The sequence below is a fragment of the Rosa chinensis genome, chromosome 3 (genome assembly GCF_002994745.2).
Source record: "Rosa chinensis cultivar Old Blush chromosome 3, RchiOBHm-V2, whole genome shotgun sequence".
In the NCBI taxonomy this organism is placed as follows: domain Eukaryota; kingdom Viridiplantae; phylum Streptophyta; class Magnoliopsida; order Rosales; family Rosaceae; genus Rosa; species Rosa chinensis.
In genome coordinates, this window is record NC_037090.1 from 7,373,928 (window position 1) to 7,386,768 (window position 12,841).

The 12,841-nt window shown below is 37.3% G+C and overlaps 3 protein-coding genes across 4 annotated transcripts; all 3 read right to left on the bottom strand.

The window, feature by feature from the left end:
• Positions 1-1,551: 1,551 nt before the first annotated feature.
• On the bottom strand, positions 1,552-4,588 carry LOC112192083 (pectin acetylesterase 10). The gene is made up of 12 exons (XM_024331615.2): positions 4,309-4,588; positions 4,023-4,105; positions 3,781-3,910; positions 3,608-3,681; positions 3,331-3,417; positions 3,078-3,202; positions 2,907-2,967; positions 2,679-2,732; positions 2,478-2,555; positions 2,286-2,391; positions 2,041-2,186; positions 1,552-1,916 (listed from the first exon to the last, which is right to left on the bottom strand). Exons 1-12 carry the CDS (start codon positions 4,472-4,474, stop codon positions 1,827-1,829), a joined length of 1,200 nt encoding a protein of 399 aa, XP_024187383.1. The 5' UTR covers positions 4,475-4,588; the 3' UTR covers positions 1,552-1,826.
• Positions 4,589-5,233: 645 nt separating this feature from the next.
• Positions 5,234-8,324, bottom strand: LOC112192084 (pectin acetylesterase 12). Of its 2 annotated transcripts, none has more exons than XM_024331619.2 (12): positions 7,784-8,324; positions 7,486-7,568; positions 7,283-7,412; positions 7,105-7,178; positions 6,856-6,942; positions 6,640-6,764; positions 6,462-6,522; positions 6,298-6,351; positions 6,091-6,168; positions 5,917-6,022; positions 5,691-5,836; positions 5,234-5,564 (listed from the first exon to the last, which is right to left on the bottom strand). In XM_024331619.2, exons 1-12 carry the CDS (start codon positions 7,947-7,949, stop codon positions 5,475-5,477), a joined length of 1,200 nt encoding a protein of 399 aa, XP_024187387.1. In that variant the 5' UTR covers positions 7,950-8,324; the 3' UTR covers positions 5,234-5,474. The 2 variants fall into 2 exon arrangements, with proteins under 2 accessions (XP_024187387.1, XP_040372516.1); XM_040516582.1 differs by having other exon boundaries at positions 6,298-6,363.
• A 152-nt stretch (positions 8,325-8,476) lies between these two features.
• Positions 8,477-12,251, bottom strand: LOC112192082 (pectin acetylesterase 12). The gene is made up of 12 exons (XM_024331614.2): positions 11,800-12,251; positions 11,073-11,155; positions 10,743-10,872; positions 10,550-10,623; positions 10,120-10,206; positions 9,913-10,037; positions 9,751-9,811; positions 9,579-9,632; positions 9,377-9,454; positions 9,154-9,259; positions 8,916-9,061; positions 8,477-8,824 (listed from the first exon to the last, which is right to left on the bottom strand). Exons 1-12 carry the CDS (start codon positions 11,984-11,986, stop codon positions 8,702-8,704), a joined length of 1,254 nt encoding a protein of 417 aa, XP_024187382.1. The 5' UTR covers positions 11,987-12,251; the 3' UTR covers positions 8,477-8,701.
• Positions 12,252-12,841: the final 590 nt, after the last annotated feature.

Below are 12,841 nucleotides of genomic sequence, written 5' to 3' on the forward strand. Positions count from 1 at the left end.
TAACCTTGCCTAATGCCCACGCGTGCTTTTCTTCAGGCTGGGCAGGCTTTTGCTGGTGCCCAAGCCTGCGGGTCAAATGATGATCCCTACCTACATCTCATAGTATAACGTGATTTTTGTGCTTTATATTCCAGTCTGTCCCTTGATAACATGCGGTAAACCTTGGCGAGTTTAGAACCAGCCTTCAGAGCCAATTTTTTTCTGAGCTTACAAAATTTGTTGACTTCCCTTATTTTTTTATAAACTAGAGGATGCTCACTATGGAGACCTGATGTGGCTATGAATACGACCAGGTAGGAATGGCATCTGGTCCTCTGAATTTTCAAGGATTGACGGGGTCGCATTAAATACCACATGACATGTGGTTCTTTTCCAGTTGCTAAACCCTACCTCTTGTAGAGCTCTTCTTGAGGCTCCCGCCGATGTCTCTAGACTCTCCAACTTATCATCAACTACCGCGTTCTGGTTAAGAAATTTTAACCCGATTTTCTTTTAAAGTTTGCACGAGACATACTATCAGATGAAGTTAACCAGTCTCTTAGGATCAACTAATTCATGTGCTTTTTCACCGCTATTTTAGGTAATGTAAATGGAAAGATGTAGGCCATAATCACGCACAACACAAAGAAGTAATCTATACTTCGATATAATGATCAGTATAGAGGTCTACTTCAACTAGATCACTTTTTCCTTAATTCTTTTATTTGTATTAACGTATTTCATAGATTTGATGTTAGCTTGTGTAGACATAAGTGAGTAGTCTGTGTTTGGCACAAGTCATATTAAAAAAAAAAAAAAAAGGTTACCTTTTGCTGACAACTAAGTGATTGGAGGGTGTTGAACATGTTGTGCTTAATTTCTGAGGATGTTGATAGCCTTGGGGAAGCCCCCTCCGTAGGGTGGTTCCAAGGTTTACGAATAAATTAGGGTCAGATTTTGAATTGTTTGGAGATAACCATAATAGTGTCAGGTTACTGGTTACTTTTGTGCTTCTTATCAAAGTTAGCTTTATGTAGGTTGCTCTAGAGCCTCCTAAGCATCATGTCTTTCAGGGGTGGTCACTGTGTATTGTTAATCACCTTTTCTATTAATGGATTGACATCCAATTTCTTTCAAAAAAGTGATGGGCAAAAGTCATATGTGAAAGGCCTTTTGAGCATATCCAATGTTGCGTATATAATTACTTTGGTTGGTATAGTAGTCTATGCATCTACAGTAAGTATTGAATACTCCTACGTACTCATTAGGCATACATTACACCACCGCACTGTTCCACTGTTCCATCATTCCAACACCATTTCACTGTTTCAAATGATTGAGAGAATTCCTTCTGTTCAACTCTCGTTCTTGACTCGACAGAGGAGAGTTGGATGCATGTCTACATCGATCCCTAAGGATACTTCAACATTTTTGCTACTGCTTTGGCATTCAATAGAGTCTCTCTTAGCTTCTTCGATCTGTTTATGAAACTGATTGCTAGTAGATCGCCGTTTAGGTAGCTTGAAGTGAATGGTGTAAATTCATGTTGGCTGTATATAATGTATTTTAGGCATGGCAGGATAGTTTGCTCCCAAAAAAAAAAAAACTTGCAGAGCTTGCTGCACGAATGCACTTTTCATGTTCTATTGTGGTATTGCTATTGATTTATTCATTTTATTTCTTCTTGTAGTTCTCCACTATTTCAATTGCATTACAAAGTTCTATCAATTTGGCTGATCATTCACTCTATTTACAGTATCACCTGCTGAGTTATGTATACTCTCTTATTTAGCATAAAGCGAATTGATGACCATGTAATGCAAATAAGCCATTTGATAGAACTTTGTTCATTGGAGAACCAAATGGTGGCAACTTTTATCAACGACCTTAACTTCTGCACGGTCGAAATACCAATCTCCGACGGACTGTGAGATTGTCTGCAAAACGTTCATCACACATAACATTAGATGCTGTAGAACTCTAAAGAAGATATTGCATGATAACTTGTTTGGTGGTTTATGCTGCATGGTAACTTAATGTTTACTGCTGGATCAAGCTCACCTTGTTTCCAATGATTGTAGAATTGGCAGCATACCACGTTAGCTGAAACTGAGACTGACAGTGTGCATAGCATGAATCTATAAATATCCCACTTTGATTAGACTTTGAGAATGGCTTTAGTGCCTGTAGCATTTGACTCCTGAATCCTGTTTTGATAGAAAACTCATGTTATAGCAGTACAGGTTTAGTAATAACTGTGTTTCTGAAGCTGCAAGAAAGAGTTCAACTGCTCATAATGGGAATACCTTGCAGAATATGCAACTGAGTTGGGGAACAGTTGGTAACGTTTAATTTGCAACTGTTCCATAAGCCGTTGGGATCAGCTGATGCTGGGACTAAGCTGAATTGGAACTAATTTCAAGTCGGAAGATACAAAGGTTAATGCAATTAATCGTCTAGTAATGTGCTTCCGATAGTACTAAAAAATAAACAATTACCTGAAAAGAATCATATGCTGAGTTAAGTATAAACAGCGGGGTTTTAATGCCGGCAAGTAAGTTCTGAGGGAAGAAGCACTGCAATGCAGGACAAAATAAAGGGGTTGGGGTAAGCTGAATGTCCTCGTTAAAACAAGCAGCAGTGAACAACCTCTATTTTCAAATTAAACATTGTAAGAGGAAATGCAGAGAAACAAATACCGAAGTAGGATCGAGGCGACTAGTACAAAAGTGTGGCAGATTTTCTTTCACCCCCTGTGATAAATCACAACAGTTTCTATAAGCATAAATTACATAATTTGGTGATCAAAGTATCAATCAGGACTTTTTTTTTTTTTCACTTTGTATGCAGTTATATGGATGATATTAAATTGAAGTAGGAGGGTTTGGATCAAGTTTGACTTGGCCACGAATGTGGTGAATTAATACCTGCAAGCTTACAACATTACTGAAAAAATTCCTGAATGTTGGTGCACCAGATATGTCAACCCTACAATACCATTCGAACAAAAATTTAGGTGTTAATGACTAGCTAGGAACATGCATATATGCATATCAAATAATCAATAATGCAGGAAAGAATAAGGGGACACTACTCACGAGTCAAGGAAAAATCCAGCATCACTGAGGCACTTCACTTCAGTATTTCTTCGAAATAATCCCCGGAACTTATCACAGTGCAAAATAGATGTCAGACCTCCAGCAGAGCAACCAGAAATAAGAGCCTGAAATAGGAGTGAAATATATGTTGCAAATATGTCATGATATGGGACAGAAAAGCCATTAGATGGGATCAAGCATATATATATATATATATATATATATATATCTTAAGCAAGAGCAGATATCACACCTTCTTGGCGTGGCGCATGCCCAATGACATCAATTTTTCCATTGCAGCCAACCAAATGCGATGTCCTCTAAATTGCAGTTGTGCTTCCTAAAAGCAGAATGAAGTAGTATATTTTAGCATCCAGTGTACACATACGAGACTAGGTTATTCTCTTTCACCTACATCTCCCATACTCTTCCTAAGTTCATATGGTTTAACTTGGTGCAAATCTGTAGATATATGGGAAACAGATGGAGAAGTATAAGGTAAATGTAAATGGCAAGAACATCCTGCGAACCTTATTTTCACTGTCCCCAGAAAAAGAAGCACCGTCACAAGAGGGAAGCATTACTCTATTCCAGTTGAAGAAATCTGCAATCCCATATATTATGATAAGGCAAAGGGTCAAGACGGCTAAACCAAGAGCATTATTAGCCTTTGACAGTTAAACATAAAGTTGGAGGTGGAAACCTGGATTTTCTTCAGCTTTATAGCTTAGTAGTCCGGTGAATCCTGTCTCTGGTAGCATGAAATTTGATGATCCGAGCTGCGTTTTCTTGCGAGCAACACAATCCGTGATGTTGCCACACCATCCTCCTCCCTGCCACAACATGTTTTATAAACATACTTCCGGCAAGAAGATGGATATGATGCTACAAGCCTACAACTATACATTATAAAATTTGTTATTGGTTCTGATTTATCTCACAGACCTGAAAGTGAACGAGCCAACTCTTTTTCCCTGACCCGTGTCCCCGATGAAAATAATAAGCAGGTAATGTTCCATCCAAGCAGACTGCCAGTAATAAACAAGCAAGTAAATTAGGCCACAGCAAATATGAGATAACAGTAAGTATCTGAAACCAGTCACTAGGAAATAATTAACACGGACTAGGACATATATTTATAAATAAATGTACACTCACTGCAACCATGCATAATCTGTTTGCTGCACTAATTTCCAAGAAATGATAAAAGAAAACAGAAAACTTATGGTACCTGCTCCTTTGGCATCAGCTCCTTGAATGAGGGTTAGTGATACCATCAGAGTGTTATTAATGATTTCAGTCTTGGGATCTCCTTCATGGCTGTACTGAACAAACCCATCAACCCAGTTGCTGAAAAAAGTTGCTATTACAATGCAAACCCACAAGAACTTCAACATGGCTCTTGATCTTCCTCTGCTTCAATCCCTCTGCCACCCCAAGTCTATAAAAATGAAATTAAATTCCTCAACTGAAATGAATTTTCGTGTACGTCTCAGTACAGCGTGAATCTCACACATTTTTTAATAGGACTCGAAGCAATATGTACCCAACTTGGCGTAACATATATATCCACTAATTATATTGAAAATCAAGAACATGTTATCTAGATGAAACACCAGCTGTATATTAAATTGAAGGAGAGAAGAAAACCACGGTGGGCTATTCTATCTAGACCTTGAAGTCTGAATAGGACAAGCCATAATTGGCAAGCATGGCATAAAACTACTAAACAATATCCAATTGACATAGAATGAAATGAACTGTTAAAGAGGGTTCATTTTGATTCTTCTTGGAGTTGACTGTTCAAAAGTCAGTGGAGTGTGAATGTGAAGTGGTTAATGCTTCAACATGCTCCCTAGTATTAAAGTCCACAAACCATCCTTAGCGTTTTAGCAATTTAGTCTGTCAACCTTGTAAATCTGGTTTACCATCCCATCTGTTTATCAATTGCAAACGCAACACATACAGAACAAAAAATGTTTCAATATATATATTTTTTTCATGTGCTTGATGAATTTCATATTTGAATGTTTTCACAATCAGTCTATGCCTCAATATGAGTTGCAAACATTTTCATTGATATGCTACTGATTTTCTAGCACCAGAATCAGAATTTTCATCTTCTTTTTTTTTTCATCCCACTTTAAAACGGATACTCGTACAATTATTCCATTCATGTTGTATAGAATCATTTCAGTTTTCATTTATTGGATACAGAATAATGAAATGAAGCGCTTTCACCAAAGCAGTACAGCAATGCGAAATGCTTCCCGATTGCATCTTGCGCCTCCCAGCAGCCTTAATTAAATATGTTATTATAGTCTTCATTTCTGTATTTCTTGTTCATGGTAATCTTCTACTGATTCCAAATGCATTAGCCAATTCATAAAACGTTGCTCACTGCGGAACCAAATAGTGGCAACCTTCATCATACACCTTAATTTCTGCCCGATCAAAATACCAATCTCCGACAGATTGTGAGATTGTCTGAAAATTATTGATCCCACGTAACGTTCATTAGATAATTAGAAATTCTAATTCTTAAGCACATATGCAAATTTCTTGTAGTTTGTTCTACATAACAACCTCATATATCAGTTGGATCAAACTCACCTTGGTTCCAATAAGTGTAGAGTTATCAGCATGCCACATCACTTGATACTGAGCTTGACAGTGCGCATAACATGAAGTCACAGACATCCCATTTTGTTTAGACTTGGAGATTGGTTTTAGTAGATTCAGCATTTGGTTCCTGTATCCTGTAATGAAAAGAAAAAAATTGAATGTGAAGCTGCTATCAGTGTTAAGAGTTCAAACTATTGCTCATGTATGGGATTACCTTTCATTATTTGTAACTGAGATGGAGAACAATTTGTAAGGTTTAGTTTGCAATTATCCCACAAACCATTGGGATCTGTTGATGCCGGAACTAAAATGGCGTAAAACTGGTTTCAAGTAAAACACAAGTTAATGAATGCTTCTCAAATAAGATCCTATAAACTTGAACAGGTACCTGATATATGTCATATGCTGAATTGAGTATAAATAGTGGTGTTTTGATTCCGGAGATTAAGTTCTGAGGGAAGAAGCACTGCAAGGAAGGAAATTAAAAAGGGAAGGTTGGACACTGAATCAGTTTAGAGCTAGCAAAGCAGTAATGGACAATTTATCAATTTCCAATCTTTATCAAATAGTGCAAGAGAAAAGATGAAATAAATACCGAAGTAGGGTCAAGGTGTCTAGTACAAAAGCGTGGCAGATTTTTTTTCACCCCCTGTGATAAGTCGTGATTTTCCATAAGCATACATTAAAAGCATGATGCCCTAGCTTATAGTAGAAAAAGGCCAGGAATACAAGATGGACTTGATTTAAACAAAGTGATACCTGCAAGCTTACTACACCACTAAAAAAATTTCTGAATGTAGGTTCACCAGAAATATCGACCCTACAATTCCATACAGGATCACCAATGAAAATTTATTGAACTGTCAATAACAAGCTATCAACATGTCTGCATATGGTAATGTAGGTAAGTAAAGGCATATAGAATAGCTAGACTCACTCGTCAGGGAAAAATCCAGCATCACTCAGGCACTTCACTTTAGTACTTTTTTTAAATAAGCCACGAAACTTATCACAGTGCAAAATAGATGTCAGACCGCCAGCAGAACAACCAGAAATAAGAGCCTGAAAGAGAAGTCGTTGATAAGTTGCAAAATTGCCATGAGATTGGAACAGAATATAATCAAATAAATCTTAAGCAAGAACATAACTTTACCCTCTTGGCATGGCGCATGCCCAATGACATCAACTCTTCCATGAAAGTCAACCACATACGCTGTCCTCTAAAATGTAGTTGTGCTTCCTAAAAGCAACATGAGTCTCTATTTTAGCATCTGAGATATGATTGAAAATAGAAAATAGTTAAGTGAGCACTAGCCGATCCATACCCTTATCGGTGTAAACACAACTATATAATCAATACCACTATTTGAGGTAGAATGCAAATGGAGATCATCCTACACACCTTATTTTCACTGTCCCCAGAATAAGAAGCACCATCACAAGAGGGAATCAGTACTCTATTCCAGTTGAAAAAATCTGCAATGATGTATGAGATGATAAGGGTCCAAGTCTCAAGAGAGCTAGGTACAGAACACAGTCATCAGCGTTCAACAATCTAACATCAAGTTTGATAACGAAACCTGGATTTTCTTCAGCTTTGAAGCTTAATATTCCAGTGAACCCCGTCTCTGGTAACATGTATCTTGATGATCCAAACTGAGTTTTTGTGCGAGCAACACATTCTGTGATGTTGCTACACCATCCTCCACCCTACCACAACATGAAAATAAGCAAGAGGATATAATGAAACAACAGTGCATGAGTAAACAAAGTTACTGTTTACCTGAAAGTGAACGACCCAACTATTTGCCCCTGACCCATGTCCACGGTTAAAATAATAAGCAGGCAATGTTCCATCCAAGCAGACTACAGGAGCCCAAATCACAAGTGATAGGTAGATTGCACCAGAACAAACGAGACAGAACCTCAAAAGTACTTGTATCTAGCATTCTAGCTATCTAAATTCTCAACTCACTGTCACTAAGAATTGAGATATGCTTGCCCTAAGTCAGTTTTGCTGCACTAAGTTTCCATTAAAGTGTCCAGAAAATGACAAAAGAAAACAGAACACTGAAAAGTACCTGCTCCTTTGGCCTCAGCTCCTCGAATGAGGGTTATCGATACCATCAGTGTGTTATTTATAATTTCAGTTTTGGGATCTCCTCTCTGACTGTACTGCACAAACCCATCAACCCATTTGCTGAAACAAAATGCTACTACAATGCAAACCCACAAGAACCTCACCATGACGCTTCAACCTCTCTACTACCTTAGTATGGAAAAACTCGGACTATGAATTCAACTGCTATACCCAACAAGATTGCTGTGTATCAAGTACTGCAGAGTCTCACTAATTATTTTAGGAGGTTGAAAGCAATGTGTACCCAACTTGCCGATAACAAATCAATTAACTATAGTAAAGGTCTACAACATATTATATAGAAGAACAACCAGCTATATTAGATCCACGGATCAAGCAGAAGCAAGCTATGGTGGCCCTTCTTCTATCCCAAAGTCTAAAAGAGACAAGATCGGGAAAGCTATAAACAATATCTAATTGACAGAGAAAAGAACGTAAAAGAACGACTTCGTTCTTGTTCATTTAGAAGTTGACTGAACAAGATCTGGTTTACCCTTTATGTCTTTATCTCATGCTTAATTCTTCTTCTTTTCCATTTTACTAATAGATTGGAAAAATGAAACACACAAAGAACTAGTTCCTTGATGTCTGTTGATTTTCCCATTTGGATCATACCACATTGAAAAGGCTGCAATGAAGAGTTGCAGACATTTTCATTGATGTGCTACTGAATTACTAATACAGGAATGAGTTTATTGGAAACATTACATTAGTACCTAAAAATATGAAGACCTTGCTGATGACATTTGCACTTCTCAGCAGGCCTTCAGGTTTATTGTCTTCTATCAATTTCAATTGAATTACAAGACTATTTCATAAGGGGAATAATTATTAAAATGTAAAGAGCCAGCTGATTACTCTATGCTTCTTGGAAGACCAGATTATGGCAAGAGTTGTCACAAGGGTATGGACAATCAACTTCCTTAGCACCCTTAACACCGGTTCGTTCAAAATACCAATCCCCAACAGCTAGTGCAATTGCCTGCATATTGTCGAGATCACACATGGCATTAGATATATCAAACTTGTTGCTATTGGAACTTAATATATTCATTTCCATGCATCAGGCTCACCTTGTTTCTGATGACTGGAGAATTGTCAGCAAACCATGTATCCTGCCTCTCACTTTGGCAATGAGCAAAGCATGAATTTATAAACAACCCATTTTTATCAGACTGCGCAAATTGTTTCACTACATTGAGCATTTGATTCCTGAATCCTGTTAGTCATAAACAAACGATCCAAATTTAGTCACTTTGTTTCATTGCTAGTACGTTTCAAGAGTTAACAGTTCAAATATATGGGGACTACCTTGCAGATATTGAATCTGTTCTGGGGAACACTTTGCATGATTTAATCTGCAGTTCTTCCAGTAACCGTGAGGATCTGCTGATGGTGGAGCTAAACTGGATTGGATCTGATTTCATGTAGGGAAATATTAGCATACATTCTTTCACCAAAGCCTAAATTATTTTGTACATTACAAATTTCAGCTAGAATAAAATACTCAGACCCTACAAAATTAAAGAATTACCTGCCATGAATCATATGCTGCATTGAGTATAAACAGTGGGGTTTTAATGCTGTTGATTAAGTTCTGAGGGAAGAAGCACTGCAAAAGGAAAACATAAAGGTACTTTGTCAAAACATAAGAGAAGGTGGTTAGAAATTATTTCTTATGTTTCCACCTATTCTTCAAATCAAGGACTTGAAAAATAAAAAGAAGAAATGATTACCGATGTAGGATCAAGATGGTTAAGACAAATGCGTGGTAGAGTTTGTTGCACCCCCTGTGATAATCAGAATAATTTCCACAAGTATACATTCAAAGCATGGTCCCAAAGCTTACAGAAGAAAAGTCCATGAATCCAAAACTTAAAATTTCAGTAAATAAGATCGGGTCAATACCTGCAAGCCAACAACACCACCATATAAATTCCTGAGTGTGCGTCCACCAGAAACATCAGCCCTACAGGACAAGCAATCAAATTCCAAGTGTCAATAAATATCTAGAATATTTCTCCATAGCAACTGTGCACAAAAAGTACGCGCGTCAAGGTTAGTGCTTACGCATCAAGAAACAATCCAGCATCACTTAGGCACTTCACTTTTGTACTTCTTGAAAATAAGCCCTGGAACTCATCGCAGTGCAAAATAGATGCAAGGCCGCCAGCAGAGCAACCTGAAAGAAGAGCCTGAAATAGGAAGTTAAATAAGTTGCAAGATGTGCCATAATATGGGAATGAGAATAGACCATCAGCGAAAGAAATACAATACCTGCTTAGCATAGCGCATGCCCTTTGACATCAAATCTTCCATTGCAGACAACCATATACGTTGTCCTCTGAATTGTAGTTGTGCTGCCTGAAACCAGAATCATTACGGTTTAGCATCTGGTATATACATATAAAAAAATTTAATTTAAAAAAAAAATAAAAATAACATTTATGTACCATTCTTCACTGACAGAATCATGTTGGATTTATTAGTTTTATATATCATAGTTCATTCTCTTCAGTGTACCTCTGTACCACTAGTCTTATAGGTGAATCTTTCTGCAACTGTAGATATTGTAATATAGGAAAGTATAGAGGTCAATTTTAAGTCCTATAGAGAAGCACTAGAACCATCTGAATTTATATCTTCGTTGCTCAACTTATAGCAGCCAACACCACAATGCGGTGAAAAAGATTAAAATCCCACCAACCTTATTTTCACTATCCCCAGAAAAAGAAGCACCATCACAATAGCGAAGCTTTACTCTATTCCAGTTGAAAAAATCTGCATCATCACCATATGATAAGATAACTGTAAGACTGCTAAATCCACAAATAGCCCAAGTACGCAGGATAAGAAGATTTCAGTGTTTGACAATTTAAAATTTAGTTCGAGGAATGAACCTGGATTTTCTTCAGCTTTATTGCTTAGTATTCCGGTAAATAGCAACTGTTTTTCCATAAATTTTGATGATCCCCGCCTGGTTGTTTTGCGGTAAACACAATTTCTAATGGTGTTACACCATCCTCCCCCCTACACAAGATATTTATTCAAGTCAAGTTCTATAAAGTCAGAATTTTAAAAAACCATCTTAAAGATATTTCTTATCACAAGTTCATTAAGCATAAATGTAAATGTTAAATGATATGATCAGGAATTGCTATGTAACAGTCAACAACTATACGTAAGTGCATAACTAAATGATGTCACTGTTTCAGATTTATCTCACACACCTCCAATTGAATAAGCCAGCTATTTGCTCCTGACCCGTACCCACGATGCAAATGATATCCGGGTAGGGTTCCATCCAGGCAGACTGCAAGGGTCAAAAGCAAAGTAGGTAAATTAGGACAAAAAAAAATGAAACAGATCTCAAAATACAAAAGCATCAAGCGTGTCAAGTCAATTCAATGATCAACTGAACAGTGATTAAGACAGGATTTACCAAATGAACTTAAAAACAATAGATTGACAATTACAATGAAAACAACATCACAAGATAGGTCAGGGCACACATAGATTAACACATCTAACAACAATTTATGAAAGCGTCTGAAAGGTAGTATGCTACCAATTCCAGCAGGCAGAAGAGAGAATCTTACTCACAGTCTCACACAGTGAACTACAAATTAAGGAAAACTTGAATTGGAAGGAGAAAAGCAAAGGAAACAGAATTTCAAGTAACAAGCAGGACTGCAATTAATGTTTTCAGGACAACTATTATCATGTAAATGCAATTTACAGTAAACAATAAATAGATAGAGGACAAAGCAATCCAGATTTAGATTACCATGCCACTAACCACATGCAATCCTATTAACTCAAATAAACCCAGAAATGATACTAGACAGAGAAAAGATACAATCTTTATCTACCAAGACCAAGCAAAAAGTCCAAAATTTGGATAAAAAAATAAAGAAAAACACAGTAATGGTTAGCTAATTATAGGAGTGAATGTACCTGCTCCTTTGGCACCAGCTCCTGGAATAAGGGTTAGTCCTACCATCACCCCAGTTACAGCAGCCTTGGATTCTCCATAGCCCTCCAACCAGGACAGCTCTGTTTCATTAAAACTATGCTCCGCAAACCCATTAGCCCATTTGGTGAAAACTAGCACTACAACAATGCCAACCCACAAAAACTTCATCTTGGGTCTGCTCTGTTTCAATCTCTCTACCACCTAAGAAATGGAAAAATTGAACCACAGAACAGAAAGATGCAAACTTTGATATTGCATTCGTGTATTTGTTTCTGGCTGTAAAATATATATATATATATATATATATATAGTGAGTGTTTTAGCTGGCTACAATTAATCACATTCAATAGCAAATCCAGCGAAAGATAGAAGGGTACATGGCCACAAATGAGGCAAGTATGGAAAGGCAATCAAACTCAAAATGTGTAGCCAAAAAATGGAAGAAGGCTCAAAAAGAGAGAGGAGAGAGAGAGAGAGAGAGAGAGAGAGAGGTGGAGAGATCTCGCAGACAGGAGTCTTTGCGAGTGTCTTTTTAAGGTTTTATTACCAGAAGGCACGTTTGGAATCTCAATTACGTAACATTATTAATTCCAGCGGTGGGGAGAGCTAAATCTACAGCCTTGGCTGTTTCACAGACGACTTTTGGCCGTTGATGAGGGTTTAGTAAAAGATGATTATGACTGCACAATGGAAATTGGGGTCCAGATTTGGAGGGAAAAAGACTGATTTGGTTATCTGGAGAGCGGGAGAGGGGATGTGGGAGTGGTTAAATTATGCTAGCTAGGCCCGCAATTAAGGCGATTAACTCCGTAGTTAGTATGACGTTAAATTTCAGTCGATTATTACAACAATAACTACGCACAATGATTACGATTATAAGTGCGCAATGAATGACCATCATAAATACGCAATGAATGACCATCATAAATACGCAATTATTAACCGTTATTAGTGCAGTAATAATTGTCATCATAAGTGTATAAATAAATGTAGTCATAAAAGCAAAAATAATGACGGTTTGTT

Excerpts from the sequence above, each read along its gene's own strand:
- LOC112192084 (XM_040516582.1), bottom strand. The coding sequence starts at position 7,949 with ATGGTGAGGTTCTTGTGGGTTTGCATTGTAGTAGCATTTTGTTTCAGC. Across the intron at positions 6,023-6,090 it reads CAGCATATGACATATATCAG|TTTTACGCCATTTTAGTTCC; the intron begins GTACCTGTTCAA and ends ACTTGAAACCAG. Across the intron at positions 5,565-5,690 it reads CTACACTTATTGGAACCAAG|ACAATCTCACAATCTGTCGG; the intron begins GTGAGTTTGATC and ends AATAATTTTCAG.
- LOC112192083 (XM_024331615.2), bottom strand. The coding sequence starts at position 4,474 with ATGTTGAAGTTCTTGTGGGTTTGCATTGTAATAGCAACTTTTTTCAGC. Across the intron at positions 2,968-3,077 it reads GCTGGATTTTTCCTTGACTC|GGTTGACATATCTGGTGCAC; the intron begins GTGAGTAGTGTC and ends ATGGTATTGTAG. Across the intron at positions 1,917-2,040 it reads CTACAATCATTGGAAACAAG|ACAATCTCACAGTCCGTCGG; the intron begins GTGAGCTTGATC and ends AACGTTTTGCAG.
- LOC112192082 (XM_024331614.2), bottom strand. The coding sequence starts at position 11,986 with ATGAAGTTTTTGTGGGTTGGCATTGTTGTAGTGCTAGTTTTCACCAAA. Across the intron at positions 9,260-9,376 it reads CAGCATATGATTCATGGCAG|ATCCAATCCAGTTTAGCTCC; the intron begins GTAATTCTTTAA and ends ACATGAAATCAG. Across the intron at positions 8,825-8,915 it reads CTCCAGTCATCAGAAACAAG|GCAATTGCACTAGCTGTTGG; the intron begins GTGAGCCTGATG and ends GACAATATGCAG.